The sequence below is a fragment of the Alosa alosa genome, chromosome 24 (genome assembly GCF_017589495.1).
Source record: "Alosa alosa isolate M-15738 ecotype Scorff River chromosome 24, AALO_Geno_1.1, whole genome shotgun sequence".
Classification (NCBI taxonomy): domain Eukaryota; kingdom Metazoa; phylum Chordata; class Actinopteri; order Clupeiformes; family Clupeidae; genus Alosa; species Alosa alosa.
Window position 1 is genome coordinate 9,917,163 of NC_063212.1, and position 15,978 is coordinate 9,933,140.

Below are 15,978 nucleotides of genomic sequence, written 5' to 3' on the forward strand. Positions count from 1 at the left end.
CTATATATGCTTCCGTTGGGAAACGTCATAAGTCAGCATAATGTAAACTTCCATAGCTACGCAGATGATACCCAATTGTATATTTTAGTTGGCTCAACTAACCCAGGCCATCTGGGTTAGTTGAGCCAACTAACCCAGATGGCCTTTGCTCCCTCACTGCATACCTAACCTCCATTAATCAGTGGATGAGCAAAACATTTTTGAAACTAAATGATGACAAAACAGAGGTACTTTTAGTTGGACCAAAACTAAAGCAAGACATTGTTCTTAGTAATCTGGGGAACTTGGCGCACCAGGTCAAACCAAAAGTAACAAGCCTCGGTGTCATCTTAGATGCAGAGTTAAGTTTTAAGCCCCATATCAGTAAAGTTACTCAGACAGCCTATTTCCACCTGAGAAACATTGCCAAAGTGCAGCCCTTTTTAACTCAACAAGATGCAGAAAAACTAATCTAAAGAAATTGGCACTTATACAGAATACAGAATTGATTTTAAGGTTATGTTAATTACTTACAAAGCTCTGAATGGCATAGCACCTTCATATATCTCTGAGCTTTTAATATCTTATCAACCACAATGGAAACTTAGATCATCCAATTCTAATATTTTAATCGTACCCAAAGTGCTTCACAAGTAAAGTGGAGAAGCTGCTTTTATCCATTATGCCCCAAAACTATGGAACACCCTGCCTCTGTACATCAAGCAGGCGAGTTCAGTAAATATTTTTTAAAAAGATCTGAAAACATACCTGTACAGGAAAGCTTTTAGTTAACTCATCTTATCCTGTAGACTACTTTTTCAGATTATTCTACATCTGCTGCCATTGGAGGGCGCAGCCAGCCAGAAGCAGATGGGCTCCCCCTATTAAGTCAGGTTCTGCTCAAGGTTTCTTCCTGGAATATGGGAGTTTTTCCTTGCCACAGTTGCCACATGGCGTGCTTATGGGGGGTAAAGGGATAAGGCCGCCAGTCTTATGACATGTTATTTTCTATATTTTTGATATGTTGCTGAGTGGATCATAAACGGCCCCAGCAATGAAGAAAAGTGATTGATAATGACTGACTGACTATTATTGTGTTACATGCTTCAAATGTAAAGCACTTTGAGCTGCATTCTGTGTATGCTATACAAATAAAGCTTATTATTATTATTATTATCATTTAATCATCACAACATGTGTTTATGGAAATAACCAACACTGTGATTGAGATCTTGTCTTGTGATCATTACAAGAAAAAAAAAGACATTTCCAATACTCAAACACAATTCAAATGATGTTTAACTCTGTCTTCAATATGAGGTACCATTTCCACTTCTTTCTTCTTGTAATGTACAAGGATGAAGTTCTCAGTGTCTATCGTAGCATCTGCAGAAGCCTGCAGCCTGTCCTATAGAAATGTATAATGTTCCTTGTTGTCCAACAAGAACCAGCAACCTAAGTACAACAAATGTCATCCCTCAAAGGATGTAGTACACAAAAAGGAATTTCATACACTTCACAAACAGAGAACAGAAACAGAGATACATAAGGAAGAGAAAAAAACAATTAAAAACTTGCAAAGGGAGGTCTTTAAAAAGTTATGTTGTTTAGAAAATATTACATTGAAATGAATAAAATGCATTTGGAGTAGTCACTTTATAAGATAACCAAACACAGAGAGAGGCTAGCCATTCAAAAGGAGGTTGGAGGTCTGTGCTGTGTCATTCGTCCCACATTCACTGCATTGTCACCGAGAGCACTCTGCCCTCATTTAGTCTGAGAAAAACAAGGCAAATGAATACACTGCAGTTAAAATTAAGCTACAAGCCCTTTTGGGACACCTGACCCAGCTACTATTTCTTGTCCATTCAGAGATCCCAAGTCCCGGTGCTTAATTCTCCCAGGAGATATGAGTGTAATGGAAAATTGCAGAGAGGAGGTGGGCTGTGATGAGAGGTGTGTGTGTGTGTGTGTGTGTGTGTGTGTGTGTGTGTGTGTGTGTGTGTGTGTGTGTGTGTGTGTGTGTGGAGGGCGTAGAGATGAGGTCCTTGCCCACTCACCAAGGCCTCCACATTGAGGGATCCCCCCCTGGGAAGAACGGGGGCAGGGCAGGGGGAGCTTGTCCTGGATGGCCACCGGGGGAGGGGGGGCTCAAGGGGGATGGCCCCTCCCTGACTGGACCACTGGCCCGTCCCTCATTCAGCTGGGGAATTCCAGGGGAGGAGTGGGGTGTGCTGGGGCCCCGGGATGTTGGAGGAGGGGAGGGCGAGGAGCGCAGGGCAAGAGAGGGGTGTTGCTGCTGAGACCCAGCAGGCAGGGGAGCGGGGGCGGGGGGGGGAGGGGAGAGGGGGGAGGGAGAATGGGGGCTGTTGCTACGGACACTGCTGTTGGAGCCTGGGCTACTATTTCCAGCACCCAAGGCCACGCTCTCGCCACTGACATGGGGCAGGGACTTGAGTAGATGGTTGAGAAGCCGGGCACCAAGGGTCTTGTCCATGCCAGGGCAGCTAAGGAGCAGGTTATGGACCTCGTGCATGCACTGGATGTAGCCACTGCCGTAACGCTGACGGGATTCAAAATTCATGGTGGAGCCAGAGCCCCCTGCATGATACAGAAGGGAAAATAAATGGAGTTATTGAGGAAATGCGTAATGAAACAACAAGGCCATGACACCGTAAAGTCACCCATTCTCACCTGCTCCATAGCCCCGCTGTAAACCCTCCATATGCTGGACTGTAATTTCCAGAACATCTGCCTTCTCCAGTTTGGATTGCTTTAAATAAAATAAAGAGCATTGCTGTTATCAGCGTTTTCCTTTCTACAACATACTTCAGGAAATAGTGTGAAAATAACAATGAAATGAAAATTCTAAATGAAAAGTGTACTACTCTCTGTTATACCGTTGCAAATGATATGCAAATGTATGTTTGAGCACACACAAAGTTAGTTTGTTTGTCTGTCTCTCTCTGTGCGTGTTTGTGTGTGTGTGTGTGTGTGTGTGTGTTGAGAGAGAGAGAGAGAGCTGAGAGCTGTGTGCCAGAAGTAGGCCTACTAACATCCAAGTTGTAAGCATCCACCATGATACCCTTCAGCTGCTCAAGACTGCAGTTTATTCTCTCCCGGCGTTTTTTCTCAATGAGAGGTTTTCGCAGCTAACAAGAGAGAAAAAGTTGAATTCAGTTCAAATTCAAATACATTTTGGTTGACCTAGAGGTTTGATTAAAAGGGCACCTTGAAACATAATTGGATAACTTCATGAAAACCTTTTCTGAATTATATATGGCTATATCAATGTAAAGTCTTTCCATCTAGTGGTCAACCAAACCTCTTATGTATTGTTTTTTAGTCAGTAATTCTATGCAATCCACGAGCGCCCCCTAGAGAAATTTACCCATATAGACACGAGGAGACAATCGTGGTACTTTTCTACAGGGGGTTGAAAACATCAATTCAGAAAGCTAGGCTATTCACTAAATGTGCTAAATAAATGTAATGTCAAAATCATTGTAAAAATCAAACTCATTGAAAATCTGTCCATGCATTAACCTAGACAGTCCTCTCAGAAATAGCGCTTCCAAACTTCAGTTGCGCCAAACTTAACAATAAAGTTCGTTCGTCCGCGATAGTTTAGACTTTTGTGCAGGTTGTGGCCCCAATAAAGTAGACTGGAACTATGCGTATGCCTAAGTATAAACTAACTATTTTGTTTCCCCAAGTGAACCACATAAGCTTTGAAGAATATGTTAATAACATGTGGCTTACTTCTTACCTTGCGTTCTTCTTTATTGTTGTTCTTCTCAGGGGCATTTCCCATGTTTGATGCCGTCATTGTAAGATTCCTCGGCTTTATAATGCGCCAAACGCTCTGGACTTACTTAGGCCTACCTCTCTGCCCGGACCAAAAAGACACCTTTGAGGATGTTTTGAGGGTGAGTAAAACATATAACAGACGCGACGAAATGTAGGCTAAATATCCCATTTACCCACGTTTTATTTAGCCTATAGACCTCCCCCTCATGCCTCCTCCCATAGCAATTAACATGATAATATGGGTGGCTCAATTCGCACACTTTCCCACAGTCAGTGAGGGCAGGTTTAGGGGAGGCAGGTCCACGCACTGAAAAACTGTGTCCTAGTCTAGGCTAGTCTGCTGATTTATCAGAGGGTAAGAGTCAATAGGCCTAGTGCTGTTCACATAATTTGTCCCAAGTTGAACTTGCTTATAGGCCTAAATGCTTTAGCCTATAGGCTATACAAAATGTCCCACGATTAAGCCTCATAGGATTTGTTTTAAGATGCCGTGTACGTGTTTAATTTGGCAACGTTTTGGCTGTGCATCCTTGAGACTTGAAAAGTCAGCACAGCCGAAAGCCAAATTACAAACGTAGGTTCACCACAAGAAATGGTGCGGTTTCTCCCGTGACCAGCGTTTCCTCCTCCCGATCCACCAATGAAGAGGAGCGAAAAGAACAGTGAGCTAGTGTTTTGAAGCATTTAATAGCGCTGAATGTAGGGTTTCCCGTAGGCCTAATTAAATCAGCCTTCCTTTTTAATTCTCCTTGCACTTATGGATTATTTAGGCCTATTGTCTTCGCTTCTACGGACACACTCCAATGAAGCGCGCTAAGAGCTTTTTCTATTCTTGTGCTGCTGAAGAATGGCTGGGTGTTAAAACGTTAATGGCCGCCTTAATCATTTAAATCCGAATTAGTTTTTCTTTTCTTTTTGAAGAGATTCAACGTCACATTAACACTGTGAGGAGAGGTGACTATTTGAAATTGCAGCCTAATGGACTATATTCAATAACTGAGCCTAAATAATAACGATGATGTCCTAGTTTGCCCGTGCTACTTCACACATGCGGTCGGGCGTTTCAAAAATGAGGTCAAACACTTCTCAGGCTTTTTCGTGTGATGCAAAGAGGTTGCCTTCGAAGCACACCACTCGTGCACTTCATATTTTCTACTTTCACTGCAGTACTGCTTTTGCACATTGTGGACTGAACTTGCTATAGATAGGCTAAGTCAAATTTAGGCTATTTGTTTATGTTATGTAACTGGCATATGTGTATAATTTTACATTATAATTAGGCCTATATGACATTTCTGCTAGTGATTTAATATGTCCAGTGTGCTTGTCTGTACATTGTGAACATTGTGTGTTTTGTAGCACAATCATTGGAGATCCACTACAAACCTACTTTATTTATTGTGAACTCTGTGGATAGTTCACACATACTTTCACTTCTTCACACACTTTCAAATCTTTTTTTACTTTGCTACTGCTTTTGCATTTGCATGTCCCCCTACTCCTACATTAAGTCTAATGTTTCACTCTCTGAGAATCCAGTGTCCTCACGTGTGTGGTACGTGACAGTGTGGAAAAGACTTGCCTTAATTTGACTTCACTTTCAACAATGACAGTACAGTCAAGAAACTTAATATGGCTTATTACTTACATGACAAAATGTCCTAAATGAGCTTGCTGACCTATCTGTATAGGCTAATACTAATTTGGGTTAGTCTGTGCATAAAAAATGTGTTATCTAAATAAAGACAACTACTACCTTTAGACTAACGAGAAGTGCTGTGGTTGCGGTATATTTTGTTTTGTGTCATATGCATCAGTATACTAGTTGGTGAGAAATATTGTTTTATAAGTCTTGTGGCTAGCTTTGTATTTTCTGGTACAAAAAGAGACTATAAAACACTTTTGGTTGTTGTTATGTTATTAGACAAAAGCTTTTATCCATAAGGTAACTTGCAAAACACATTTGAGGGGAAAATGCTTAATAGAATAAACCATGTTTTATTATTTTAAGTAGAACTTGTAACAAATACACTAAACAGTGGGTCTCTTTACATTCTCAATTGATATGCTGAATCTGTCATACAGCTCAGGCAGAATGGCTAAAACAGAAGAGCACCTGGTCATTGCACCATAGAAGTACCAGAAACAAAGAGAGTCTCGATTGCAGTGTTTTGCTGCTGATATAAGGCAACTAAAGGCCATGAGAGGAAAAGAGAGGTAGAGAGGGGAGATGTAAAGATTACAGTCATTCAGAGGAGGACTTCCTGTAATGATTTGAAATCAACAGAAGCATTCTTTGGCCAAATATAATTTCACCCCAAGTGTCTCTGGGATAGAATGACAGGAGCAGCATGAGGAAGGTGCTCATGCACGGGTGGGCCTGATAGCTGACGGACAGCGTGAGCAAAGCAATTCAGGTGTTGAGGGGCCCCCTGGAGCGATTGTTCTCATCTGCGCTTTGGCCTTGCATGGGCAACATCTGCCGTAGCGCATCCAGGTCCACTTTTTGGCGAAAGGTCTCAGTGGTGAAGTAGTAGGCCAGAGGGTCCAGCATGGCATTGAGACAGGCCACCATTAGGCTATAGTGATAGCAGGACATCAGACTGCATGGGATGGACCTCTGATTCAGGTAGATCAACAACAAGCTGAGATGATAGGGCAGAAAACAGCAGAGGAAGATGACCAGGCACGTGGCAATCAACCTCTGGATCTTTCGGCTGTCCACAAGCTCTGTCTGAGCGGCTTGGCTGTGGTTGATGGCCCGGATTAACCCCCAGGAGCTGACTAGCATCACTAGCAGTGGGACGCCAAAGCCCACCGTGAGACTGGAGATGATGGCAATGGTCCGAGTAGCATAGACGGGGAAACTCCCAAAACACCGTGTCTGGTTCTGGTTGTCCCGTGGTTTGGTGAGGTAGATGGGCAAGCTTGCACCAATTGTCATTATCCAGACACCAAGGCAAATTACCGGAGCCTTTTTGCGGACCTCACGGACACGGCTGGACATCGGGAAGCAGACAGCTAAACAGCGGTCAATGCTCGTGCAGCTCAGTAGGAAGATGCTACCATACATGTTGATCAGAAGCATCATCCCCATGATCTCACACAGGCTCTGAGGCAATATCCGGAATCCAAGATGATAATAGATCCGCACAGGCAGTGTGCAAACCAAGCACAGGTCAGCCAAGGCCAGGTTGGTCATGTAAACAGTGGTCTGGGAGCGTGTTTTGGTGTTGCAAAAAAACACCACCAGAGCAATGACGTTAAGGATAAGGCCGGCAACAAAGATCAGCACATACACACCTACAAAAATCAATTCTTCTCTTGGCTCAGTTTGGTTCATACACTTCTCCCACAGGGTCTGTTGGGTAGCGTTGGACATCATGGTGTCCTGCAAACTGTCAAAAGCCTTTACTGGACTTTGGTGAAAAGAAGAAGAACCAGGCATGGAAACTGAAAACAGAACGACAGTTTTGTTGATTTTGAAGATATGTAATCTTTGTATGAAATTACCAACACTGTAACAAGATTCTGTGATTTTCACAGCATCACTGCTGTTTTTGAGAAAAATGTGTACTGTATTTGTGAATACAGTATGTTGCTGTAGTTTCGCTATGAATTATGGTCAAAAATGGTCAAACTACAGTAATAAAAATTTGCTGCGAATCATAACACAGTAATAAATCTGACTCCTCCCTCACTTGTCAGCTTTTTGAAAATTTTGAAAAAACATGGCGGAAAATCAGTTGGAGTTTTCTGTTTTCTTTTTGCACATAAATACAAAGTTAAGCTCCAGGATAGCAAGGTGACATTGATATTATGTTGATTTCCCATCCAAATCATCATTTTGAAAAGATATTGAAAAGTCATGGATTTATGGTTTACTGGGAAATGGACGTGGTGATTGAAACGTGCACCGCGCGACGACGTTTGAACTGTCCGGCGCTGGAAGATCATTTTTGAGCAACAGTTCAGTCAGTCAGACCAACGGTGTTCAGCACTCTGTCAAGTTCGCAGCTCCACCTTAATGGTAAGCAAGCATTTATTTATGTAACGTTAATGTTTCATTGTGAAATTGTACTACATTAAATTCGGACATGTGTACAGTCTATGTACGTTGTACTGTCTAACTTACAAACTCATCCATGCTTGTTGGATCAACTCTTTGCTAAGTAAGTAACGTTAGGCTAGCTATCATAGTTGCTGTTGCTGTGAAGGTGGCATTAACGTTAATGTTTTATGTTACGTTAACGTTTTGGCAGTCTCATTTATATTAGGCCTACCTTAGTTCTCAGTAAGTTATAGTTTATTATATTCATATAATTTATATAAAACATTCGCTAGTAGTACTAGGCCTAGTATGTTACTGTCACAATGTTAGGCTGAAGATGATGTGCTGCTGGTTAACGTTAACGTGGAGGTTTAGCTGCTACCAGCTAACTTATGTAACGTTAACTCATCGTAATCAGTACATATATCTAGGCTATGTGTTGCTGCAAGCAAACATCATCAATGAGCTCACCCAGCTGGCTAACGCTAGCAGCTAAATATATACCTTTTAAACTGAGTTATGCTAACACCATCTTCAGCCTGGCATTTTGACAGTAAACTCAAAAAACATACAGTATATATATACATGATTATTCTAAAGTTTCACTTGTAAGTAGCCTTCAGTTTCAGTTGAAAATTGTTATCTAACGCTGTTTATCTTTTTTTCTTCTATTTCTGCTAGTTGCTGCTTCACTCTGCTACTGGTGGTGGATCAGGCTGACTGCAACCGTTGGTCTAACGTTAGGATGCAGCACACGAGAATTTCTAAACGGAAAAAAGTGAATAAATGTACTTGCTTTTCAAACTGATAACAAGTTGTCAATGGTTATTTATGCAAGTTTGTGTAGCCTAAACCATACCTAGGCCTAGTCAAATTTATCCTGGCTGTAGATAAAGCAGGATATGAATTTCCCAAAATTACTGTATATAATATTACAGCACTGGTATTACTACTGTACTAAGTTACAGTATGATCCATAAGTACTGTGATTAAAAATACGGTAGACAATTCAATACTGTATACATTACAGCACTGGTAGTACTACTGTAGTTTGCATTTACAGTATCAGGCATAGGTACTGTGATTTCATATACAGTAGGTGTACTGTAGAGTGAAATACAGCAAGTTGCTGGTTATTTGCTGCCAGCAAGTTGCTGTAAATTTTACGTTAAACTTTTTACAGTGAAGGAGTGTCATTAAGATATATTATTACATTTTTAAATAAGTTTTAGTGTGTGTAGAACCAACAACTAAGTTTTAATTTTCACGTTTATGACTGACAACAGTCCTATGACTTAACAAATACAAGAGAAAATTGACATAATATTGGCAAAGGCTCTGTTACCCAAAATAACTCCAATTATGGAACAAAAACCTACTGTTTTGAATATTTGTAAGGGTTTGGTCTGTCAACGACTTTACTTTATCATCATATCATCTTAAATTGTGACCCAACGACAAGTGTTCTTTCTTTTAAACAGATGAACGAATAATCTAAGAACAGAAAAGGGTGCATGTAAAATAAACTTACCAAATGAACACTTGTTTTCCAAATTATTAAATGATGTAGGCCTAGGCTTCATAAAATAGCGTATTGCTGTGTCTTCTCTCAACTGACATAATGTTACTGATGAGTTGACAAACAACTCAGGAAATCCTTCTGAAAAAAAAAAAAAACCGTCTGCAAGTAAGCTACCAGCTCCCAGCCCACTTCTTGACACATTGTGCACTTCAACACCCACCATTTCCACTCGTCTCTTTTACACAAATGAGTCATTTCAAACTTTAAACTTTTACCACAGTAGCCTGAACTGCGAATTCAGATTCATGTGCACATAACCTGGCTGCAAACACAATAACAACGAAATTGCCATAAACCTTTAGGCTTCTTTGAAATAGTAGCTTACAGAATTGATTTACCAATTGTGTTGCATGCAGACTGTCAACTTGCGTGCTGCATTTGCATGTGTCGGTCTATTGTCTATTTCGAGTAGCCTATAGTCTCGAAGTTTCATGGGGAAGTGTGCTTCGCACATGAACATCCGTCTAGCCAACCAAGGTGCAATTGAAATAACGCATTAAACGTAAAATAACGCATTAGTCGAAACTGATCACTCTCAAATGCAGAGCGTGCATTCGTGTTAGGATCTTATGGCAATCCTAAAATGAATGCACTGCAATGGTTGCACTGCAGGTATGACTGCTTTACTTAAATCGCTTTGGCAAATTGTTCAGCTTTCGCAGCTAAAACACATGAAAAAAAAATCGATTGGAATTGCATCGTGTGACATTGAATTATATAGAGTCCAAGCACACTTCACATGTAGGCTATTCAATTTCTCGAAGAATAGAAACGACACGATGACCGGAAGTTCTTGTCCACCATTTTCTTCCTTTATGCGCAGACCTCGTGGCGCAACGGTAGCGCGTCTGACTCCAGATCAGAAGGTTGCGTGTTCAAATCACGTCGGGGTCAAACTGTTTTGTCTCCATTGCTTATGTTGTTAATGTGAATAGTCTGCGTATTGGTGCTTTTTTTTTCAGTTAATGTATGAGAGGTATGAATGCAACGAAAGCTTTCATCCAATTCAAGCCTGCCTGCATTCATATTGTGGACATGCAGACTGTCAAAAATAGGCTAAACTAGCCAATGTCACTTCAACACAACATGTTGACACAACTTTGTGAGCAGGAAGTAACAGGACTACTTCCTGCTCATTTTCATCCAAAATGCCTGCATTCATATTGTGGACATGCAGACTGTCAAAAATAGGCTAAACTAGCCAATGTCACTTCAACACAACATGTTGACACAACTTTGTGAGCAGGAAGTAACAGGACTACCCTAATGTTTTCTTAAACATATAGGGTAGGCTGCTACAGAAAGCACAGACTAGTTATCACAATTGTAATGGAAATTATGGGTATTTGAAATATTGCCCAAACAGGACAGACTAAAAAATAGCCTACTGATCTGGTTGAGTTAATTTAGAGTCCAGAAATGCATCAAACGCAACACCATTCCAACAAAAATTCCACAATTTAAACAGAAGAACTGATATTGGGAAATGTATAGCCTATACTGTGTTGAAATTTAGTGAATATAGTGTGTGTATACAATAGGCCTATTATTTATGGGCAGCCGTGGCCCACTGGTTAGCACTCTGGACCTGTAACCTGCCGGTTCGAGCCCCGACCAGTGGGCCGCGGCTGAAGTGCCCTTGAGCAAGGCACCTAACCCCTCACTGCTCCCCGAGCGCCGCCGTTGTAGCAGGCAGCTCACTGCGCCGGGATTAGTGTGTGCTTCACCTCACTGTGTGTTCACTGTGTGCTGTTTGTGTTTCACTAATTCACCGATTGGGTTAAATGCAGAGACCAAACGGGATCAAAAAAGTATATACTTACACTTATACTTACTTGTGTGATGGTTGACGGTGTTAGTGTTGTTGGTTCAATATGGAATAGATCGAACGGCCTACCTGTATCCCCCTAATTTCTCTCAATTTAGTATCTAATGTGAATTTGATATATTGTGAAAAAATAAAGATGCATTTGTATTTGTACAAATTGTGTACTGGTCTTCTGTGGAACTTGTCGAAGACAACCAGAACAAACTGGTTTTAAAAAGGTGGTGGCTGCTAGGTGGTACTAGGCCTAGTAGTTTTGCTGTCCCATTACACCACTAAAGCTTTCTTTTTTTTGTCCACTCCAACACAAAATCTAAAGGCTTAATTCTTACAGTATAGGCTATATGGTGCTAATTTAGGCCTTCTTAATTATATTATATCAACATAAGGAATATGAATAAACCCTATTTTATGCAAATATTTAAGATATACTGATGGCTACATTATATCATATATATCTTTCAACAGATGTATATCCACTGGAAAAACTGAAATGATGACATTTTTAAGACTGTTTAATTTGAACATAACTTTAACTCTAATTCCCATACATCCACGGTCACAGCATTTGAGATGTGTGTGTGTGTGTGTGTGTGTGTGTGTGTGTGTGTGTGTGTGTGTGTGTGTGTGTGTGTGCTTAGTAGGACCTTAGTAGCATAACCTATGTTTGAAACACATTTAAAACACCCCATTTGACAGAATGAATTTTATTTATAAAAACATAGCTAAAAACATTTTTTCAAAAACCATTGATCAACAACTAAAACAAAAAATGCATAAACAAATTAAGAGTTTGGTTTCAAAATGCTATATCCATTTTTAAAAACATTAATACATCATGTTATTTAATTGTGTATCTCAGATAATATCAATAAAATTGCAGTTGTGTTGTTTTGATTTGAATGAAGATTAATTAAATAACAATAACAATTACAGTTCTACTGAAATTACTTGGGAAACAAAATGTAAAAAAAAAAGATTAATAAAAATGCATTAAACTGGAGGATATAGCGTTTTGGAACCAAACTTTTCAAATTTAGGCCCCATTGAGGTCTGTTAGACTACTGACAGCGGCACATTCTGAATTCAAATGAAAGGCAAGAAATATAAATATATACAAAAATGGATCCAACCACTTTACATTTCGTACATGCACAATATTATGAGCAACAATTAGGCTATCAAGTATAATTTACTAAAATGTGTTATACAGTCACTGTCTTGAAGCTTCAAAATTCCATTCAGCTGTCAGTCATTCAGTCACATCTTTTGGGTGAAGTGTGTCTTCTGGGGGTTCTTCTTCATTCCTTCATTCGTCCTGAAAGAAATCACAAGACTCAGACTTCTGCACAGGTGTTTCTTTTTTCTTTTAAGAAATACATGATTTATGCAATTCATGTATTTTCTTAACAATCAGCACAGAGACGGAATGTACACACATTTTTTACTTTTTGCAAAAGGAAATAATATTGGTGCTGTTATAGTTACGCTAACCTGATCCACAAAGACTTTATCCAAAACATGAATTTGTAATTAAAAATGTAAAATGTAAGGCTGTGCATGTAGAAAAAGGACAACCCCCCCAGTCCAAACGACATTTATAGATGTGTTATTAATCCATATGAATTTTTACTGCCTGCATATCCTTACCTCTTTGCCTCTGCATGTTCCACAGAGGCAGCCAAAGAGACCGTTGACCATCTGGAAGCCACACAGGCCCAGCTCCAGGCAAGCAGTAGCCAAGAGGACTGCGAACAGGGCAACGTTGAACTCCACAACATTTTCAGGCTCAAGACATAACTTCCAGCTTTCTGGATTGGACAGGTATGTCCCATTACTGAAGAAAAAATGGGGAGAAGGGAAAAACGTTATGTATAAGACACCACCATGAATACAGAATCTGAAATCAATCAACAACATTACTAAATGTATGTAACATCTGTAATGCTATGTAAAACATTACAAATAAATGTAAGATTGGCTGCTTTGATGCTTGGCAAGACTACGCCATAGTCATACTTCACATGCAAACTTCGTAACACTTACTAAAAGGCACACATTAAACATTCCTTTAAGGTCCAAGTTAGACATAACTCATCTTATTAGTAAAATCAATATTGATTCTCATACTTGTCAAACGGTCTGCCCCATTGTCCAAAAATAGGGTTTTCAATAGACCAGTAGCGACATATGGGCCCTTTGGACAGGCCTAGAGCAGCCACACTCATGCTGTACAGAGCGCCGACCACACCCAGCGCTGCAAACCCAATGGACAGAAACATCTGCGGAAGGAACACATGAACATTACTGCTTGAATTACAATAGGCTTTTGACACTGTATGTGTAACGAAGATGGCACAATCTGAAATGAGTCTAGTTTTAGAAGGACACATACCCCACAGCGATTGGCACAGCAGCCTACCTTCCCGGTCAAATGAATATGGATGGCTGGTACAAGAACCTAGAACAGATAAATATTGACACCTAAAAGGGTTTTCTTTCTCCAAAGTGAAAAGTTAAAAACAGTTTCCAGTCATGTTTAATTCAGAAACATTGTGAAGGAAATAATGAATGGCCATCCTTTGTGCATAGTCAAAGTCAGAAGAAAAATGAAAGCCGTGAAAACATAATAGTATAATCCGGTACTCACCATAATACCACCGCCAAGCAATCCCCCCATGTAGGTCACCTCTGGTGTGAGTGTTACGATATTCGAGTCACTCTGAGCATATTCTGTTTTCCAGTCGGGGAAAAACAGTAGAATGTTGCAAATGATCGATATCAATGCCAGTGGATACAGAACCACTGCAATGCATTTGGCGCACTTTCCTGTACACATCTTTAAGAAATTCTATGAGCACTCCTTCTGAGATGAAATGGATGTCCAATAAAAAGGCGAGTGGAAATATCAAAAGTGTGTTCCCGAGTTGTATTCTTCTTTCTCCGTGACCTGTGTGATGGACAACTGCTCAAATGGAAAGGACAGTGAACTGTTTATATAGTGGGTTTATGACTAGGTACTAGGGGAGGGGGGTGATAAGAGTGAACCTATGCCTTATGCCACACCTGAATGGAAACATCACTGGTTGGTTTATCAAACCCCTAAAACTTGTGCTGATAATCTGATCAAGTAGTTCCATTTCATAGAAGTGAGCAAAGGTGTAGAAGAAGGGAAACTTGGAAAGGGGAAAGAGTAGAGGGATAAAAGAAACACAGAATCATTCCAATGAGACATTTTGTGTCCCCCTGGTGGGTGCAAAGGTCATCCAAGGGTACACAAACGGTATTATCTAACAGTATCGATTAACCCTCTAAGCTGCTAGTTCTTACAACATGCTGTTTCAGTTTGACAATTTAATTCAGCAGAATGAGTCATTGTGTGTGTCACAGTGTGTGCTACCTGGGAAATCAAATTTATATCCTTGGCCTTGTTAGCCCCTTGATCTGCTGCCATAGCAACAGAAACATTTCGGATATACCCTCGGATATATACCTATCGGGGTTGTACTTCTGAGGGGCTTCCCCACCCTCACCCATTGGATAGCCTGGGGCATGCCTAGAACGAGATTTATGTTTAGAGAATTAGATGGCGCACCGTTTAAACACTGATATGTGGATGTGAAATCTTTAACAATGATATGTTAAAACTGTTGCTCACACCAGGACCTACATACAGTTAAATCCAAAGTAAAATGTTATGTCTTGAACATACAGTATAACCATACACAGTATGCAGTAAAATCCTTAAACTGTTATTCCAGGTTTTTACTATTTAACAGATAAAGGGAAAATATTAAGAATGTAGCATTTGGAATATATAGATATATGTGATGCAAGACATATATACACCAACAGCATTACTGTTTTTGCAGCAAAGGGCAGTTTATGCTGAAAACATGGTCTGTGTATTGGGCTCAGGTATTTGTAATTAAATTGCTAACATACATTATAAAAATATTTATAAATTGTTTGCCTACTACGCAAAACCTAGTTTTGGCTATATGTGCACTGTGGGATGTGGTTAGTTTCATCTACATATTGTAGAAACCTTGCTTGTTACCACCCAAACTGTTATCCACAAAATTATACTCTGGCTAGATCTTATATATATTGTGTGCCATAAACAATGACATAAATGTCATAGTTTGCTTCATAGCTCGCTCATTCTTATACAATTATAGTTTAGTAACTACATTATTATTATTAGTAGTAGTAATTTACTATATATAACATTTTAAGAACTGTATCTATGCTGTCCACAGTCAGTACTTTGAATGCTGGCTACACTTTCTTTTTTCATTTTCAATCTTAGTACCGCTGAGTGTGTATCTGCTGTTTCATCCTAACTGACGATGTGTATGAATTTATCTGCACCTGCCTGCGCCACACAGTTTGCTTCCTGTTAAAGGGAGTTTTTCTTTGCCACCGTTGCCATAGTGCTTGCTGTAGGGCTGGGGTCTTCAACAGCAGGTGTTCGGCCCACTGATGACCCCTGATTACGCTTTCAATAACATAGTTTCAATGTGGGAATCACTATATTTTTATTCAGCAGTGGTGAAGCTTTGGGGCACTGACCTTGTGTATAATGATGAAGTGTAAACAGTTCTGTTTGAGTGAATTCCTTTGCGTCACTATCCTTAACAGAATGTGTAGAAAGGTTGGATATAATTAATCAATAACTAGATGTACCGCATAGCGGTACAAAATATGACCGCCGCTGGATGGATTTTT

The 15,978-nt window shown here is 40.1% G+C and overlaps 3 protein-coding genes and 1 non-coding gene across 4 annotated transcripts; 1 reads left to right on the plus strand and 3 right to left on the minus strand.

Annotated features, from left to right (window-relative positions):
• Positions 1-826: 826 nt before the first annotated feature.
• Positions 827-4,001, minus strand: her8a (hairy-related 8a). Its single transcript, XM_048236518.1, has 4 exons — positions 3,749-4,001; positions 3,036-3,131; positions 2,674-2,752; positions 827-2,580 (listed from the first exon to the last, which is right to left on the minus strand). The coding sequence occupies exons 1-4, from the start codon at positions 3,806-3,808 to the stop codon at positions 2,036-2,038; spliced, it is 780 nt and encodes a 259-aa protein (XP_048092475.1). The 5' UTR covers positions 3,809-4,001; the 3' UTR covers positions 827-2,035.
• A 1,826-nt stretch (positions 4,002-5,827) lies between these two features.
• LOC125289665 (lysophosphatidic acid receptor 6) lies at positions 5,828-10,112 on the minus strand. The gene is made up of 3 exons (XM_048236619.1): positions 9,761-10,112; positions 9,372-9,500; positions 5,828-7,242 (listed from the first exon to the last, which is right to left on the minus strand). Exons 2-3 carry the CDS (start codon positions 9,421-9,423, stop codon positions 6,203-6,205), a joined length of 1,092 nt encoding a protein of 363 aa, XP_048092576.1. The 5' UTR covers positions 9,424-9,500; positions 9,761-10,112; the 3' UTR covers positions 5,828-6,202.
• A 132-nt stretch (positions 10,113-10,244) lies between these two features.
• trnaw-cca lies at positions 10,245-10,316 on the plus strand. Its single transcript has one exon. It is a non-coding gene; the product is annotated as a tRNA-Trp (tRNA).
• A 1,622-nt stretch (positions 10,317-11,938) lies between these two features.
• tm4sf21b (transmembrane 4 L six family member 21b) lies at positions 11,939-14,212 on the minus strand. The gene is made up of 5 exons (XM_048236426.1): positions 13,898-14,212; positions 13,643-13,708; positions 13,378-13,529; positions 12,898-13,084; positions 11,939-12,565 (listed from the first exon to the last, which is right to left on the minus strand). Exons 1-5 carry the CDS (start codon positions 14,084-14,086, stop codon positions 12,557-12,559), a joined length of 603 nt encoding a protein of 200 aa, XP_048092383.1. The 5' UTR covers positions 14,087-14,212; the 3' UTR covers positions 11,939-12,556.
• Positions 14,213-15,978: the final 1,766 nt, after the last annotated feature.

What these genes read in the sequence shown, in the direction of transcription:
- her8a (XM_048236518.1), bottom strand. Translation starts at nt 3,808, where the DNA reads ATGACGGCATCAAACATGGGAAATGCCCCTGAGAAGAACAACAATAAA. An exon ending in ACAATAAAGAAGAACGCAAG is followed by an intron (nt 3,132 to 3,748) that starts GTAAGAAGTAAG and finishes CTCTCTTGTTAG; the next exon opens with CTGCGAAAACCTCTCATTGA. An exon ending in TGGATGCTTACAACTTGGAT is followed by an intron (nt 2,753 to 3,035) that starts GTTAGTAGGCCT and finishes TTTTATTTAAAG; the next exon opens with CAATCCAAACTGGAGAAGGC.
- LOC125289665 (XM_048236619.1), bottom strand. Translation starts at nt 9,423, where the DNA reads ATGAAGCCTAGGCCTACATCATTTAATAATTTGGAAAACAAGTGTTCA. An exon ending in GGAAAACAAGTGTTCATTTG is followed by an intron (nt 7,243 to 9,371) that starts GTAAGTTTATTT and finishes TTCTGTTTTCAG; the next exon opens with TTTCCATGCCTGGTTCTTCT.
- tm4sf21b (XM_048236426.1), bottom strand. Translation starts at nt 14,086, where the DNA reads ATGTGTACAGGAAAGTGCGCCAAATGCATTGCAGTGGTTCTGTATCCA. An exon ending in TGCTTGGCGGTGGTATTATG is followed by an intron (nt 13,709 to 13,897) that starts GTGAGTACCGGA and finishes TATCTGTTCTAG; the next exon opens with GTTCTTGTACCAGCCATCCA. An exon ending in GCTGTGCCAATCGCTGTGGG is followed by an intron (nt 13,530 to 13,642) that starts GTATGTGTCCTT and finishes TTCCTTCCGCAG; the next exon opens with ATGTTTCTGTCCATTGGGTT.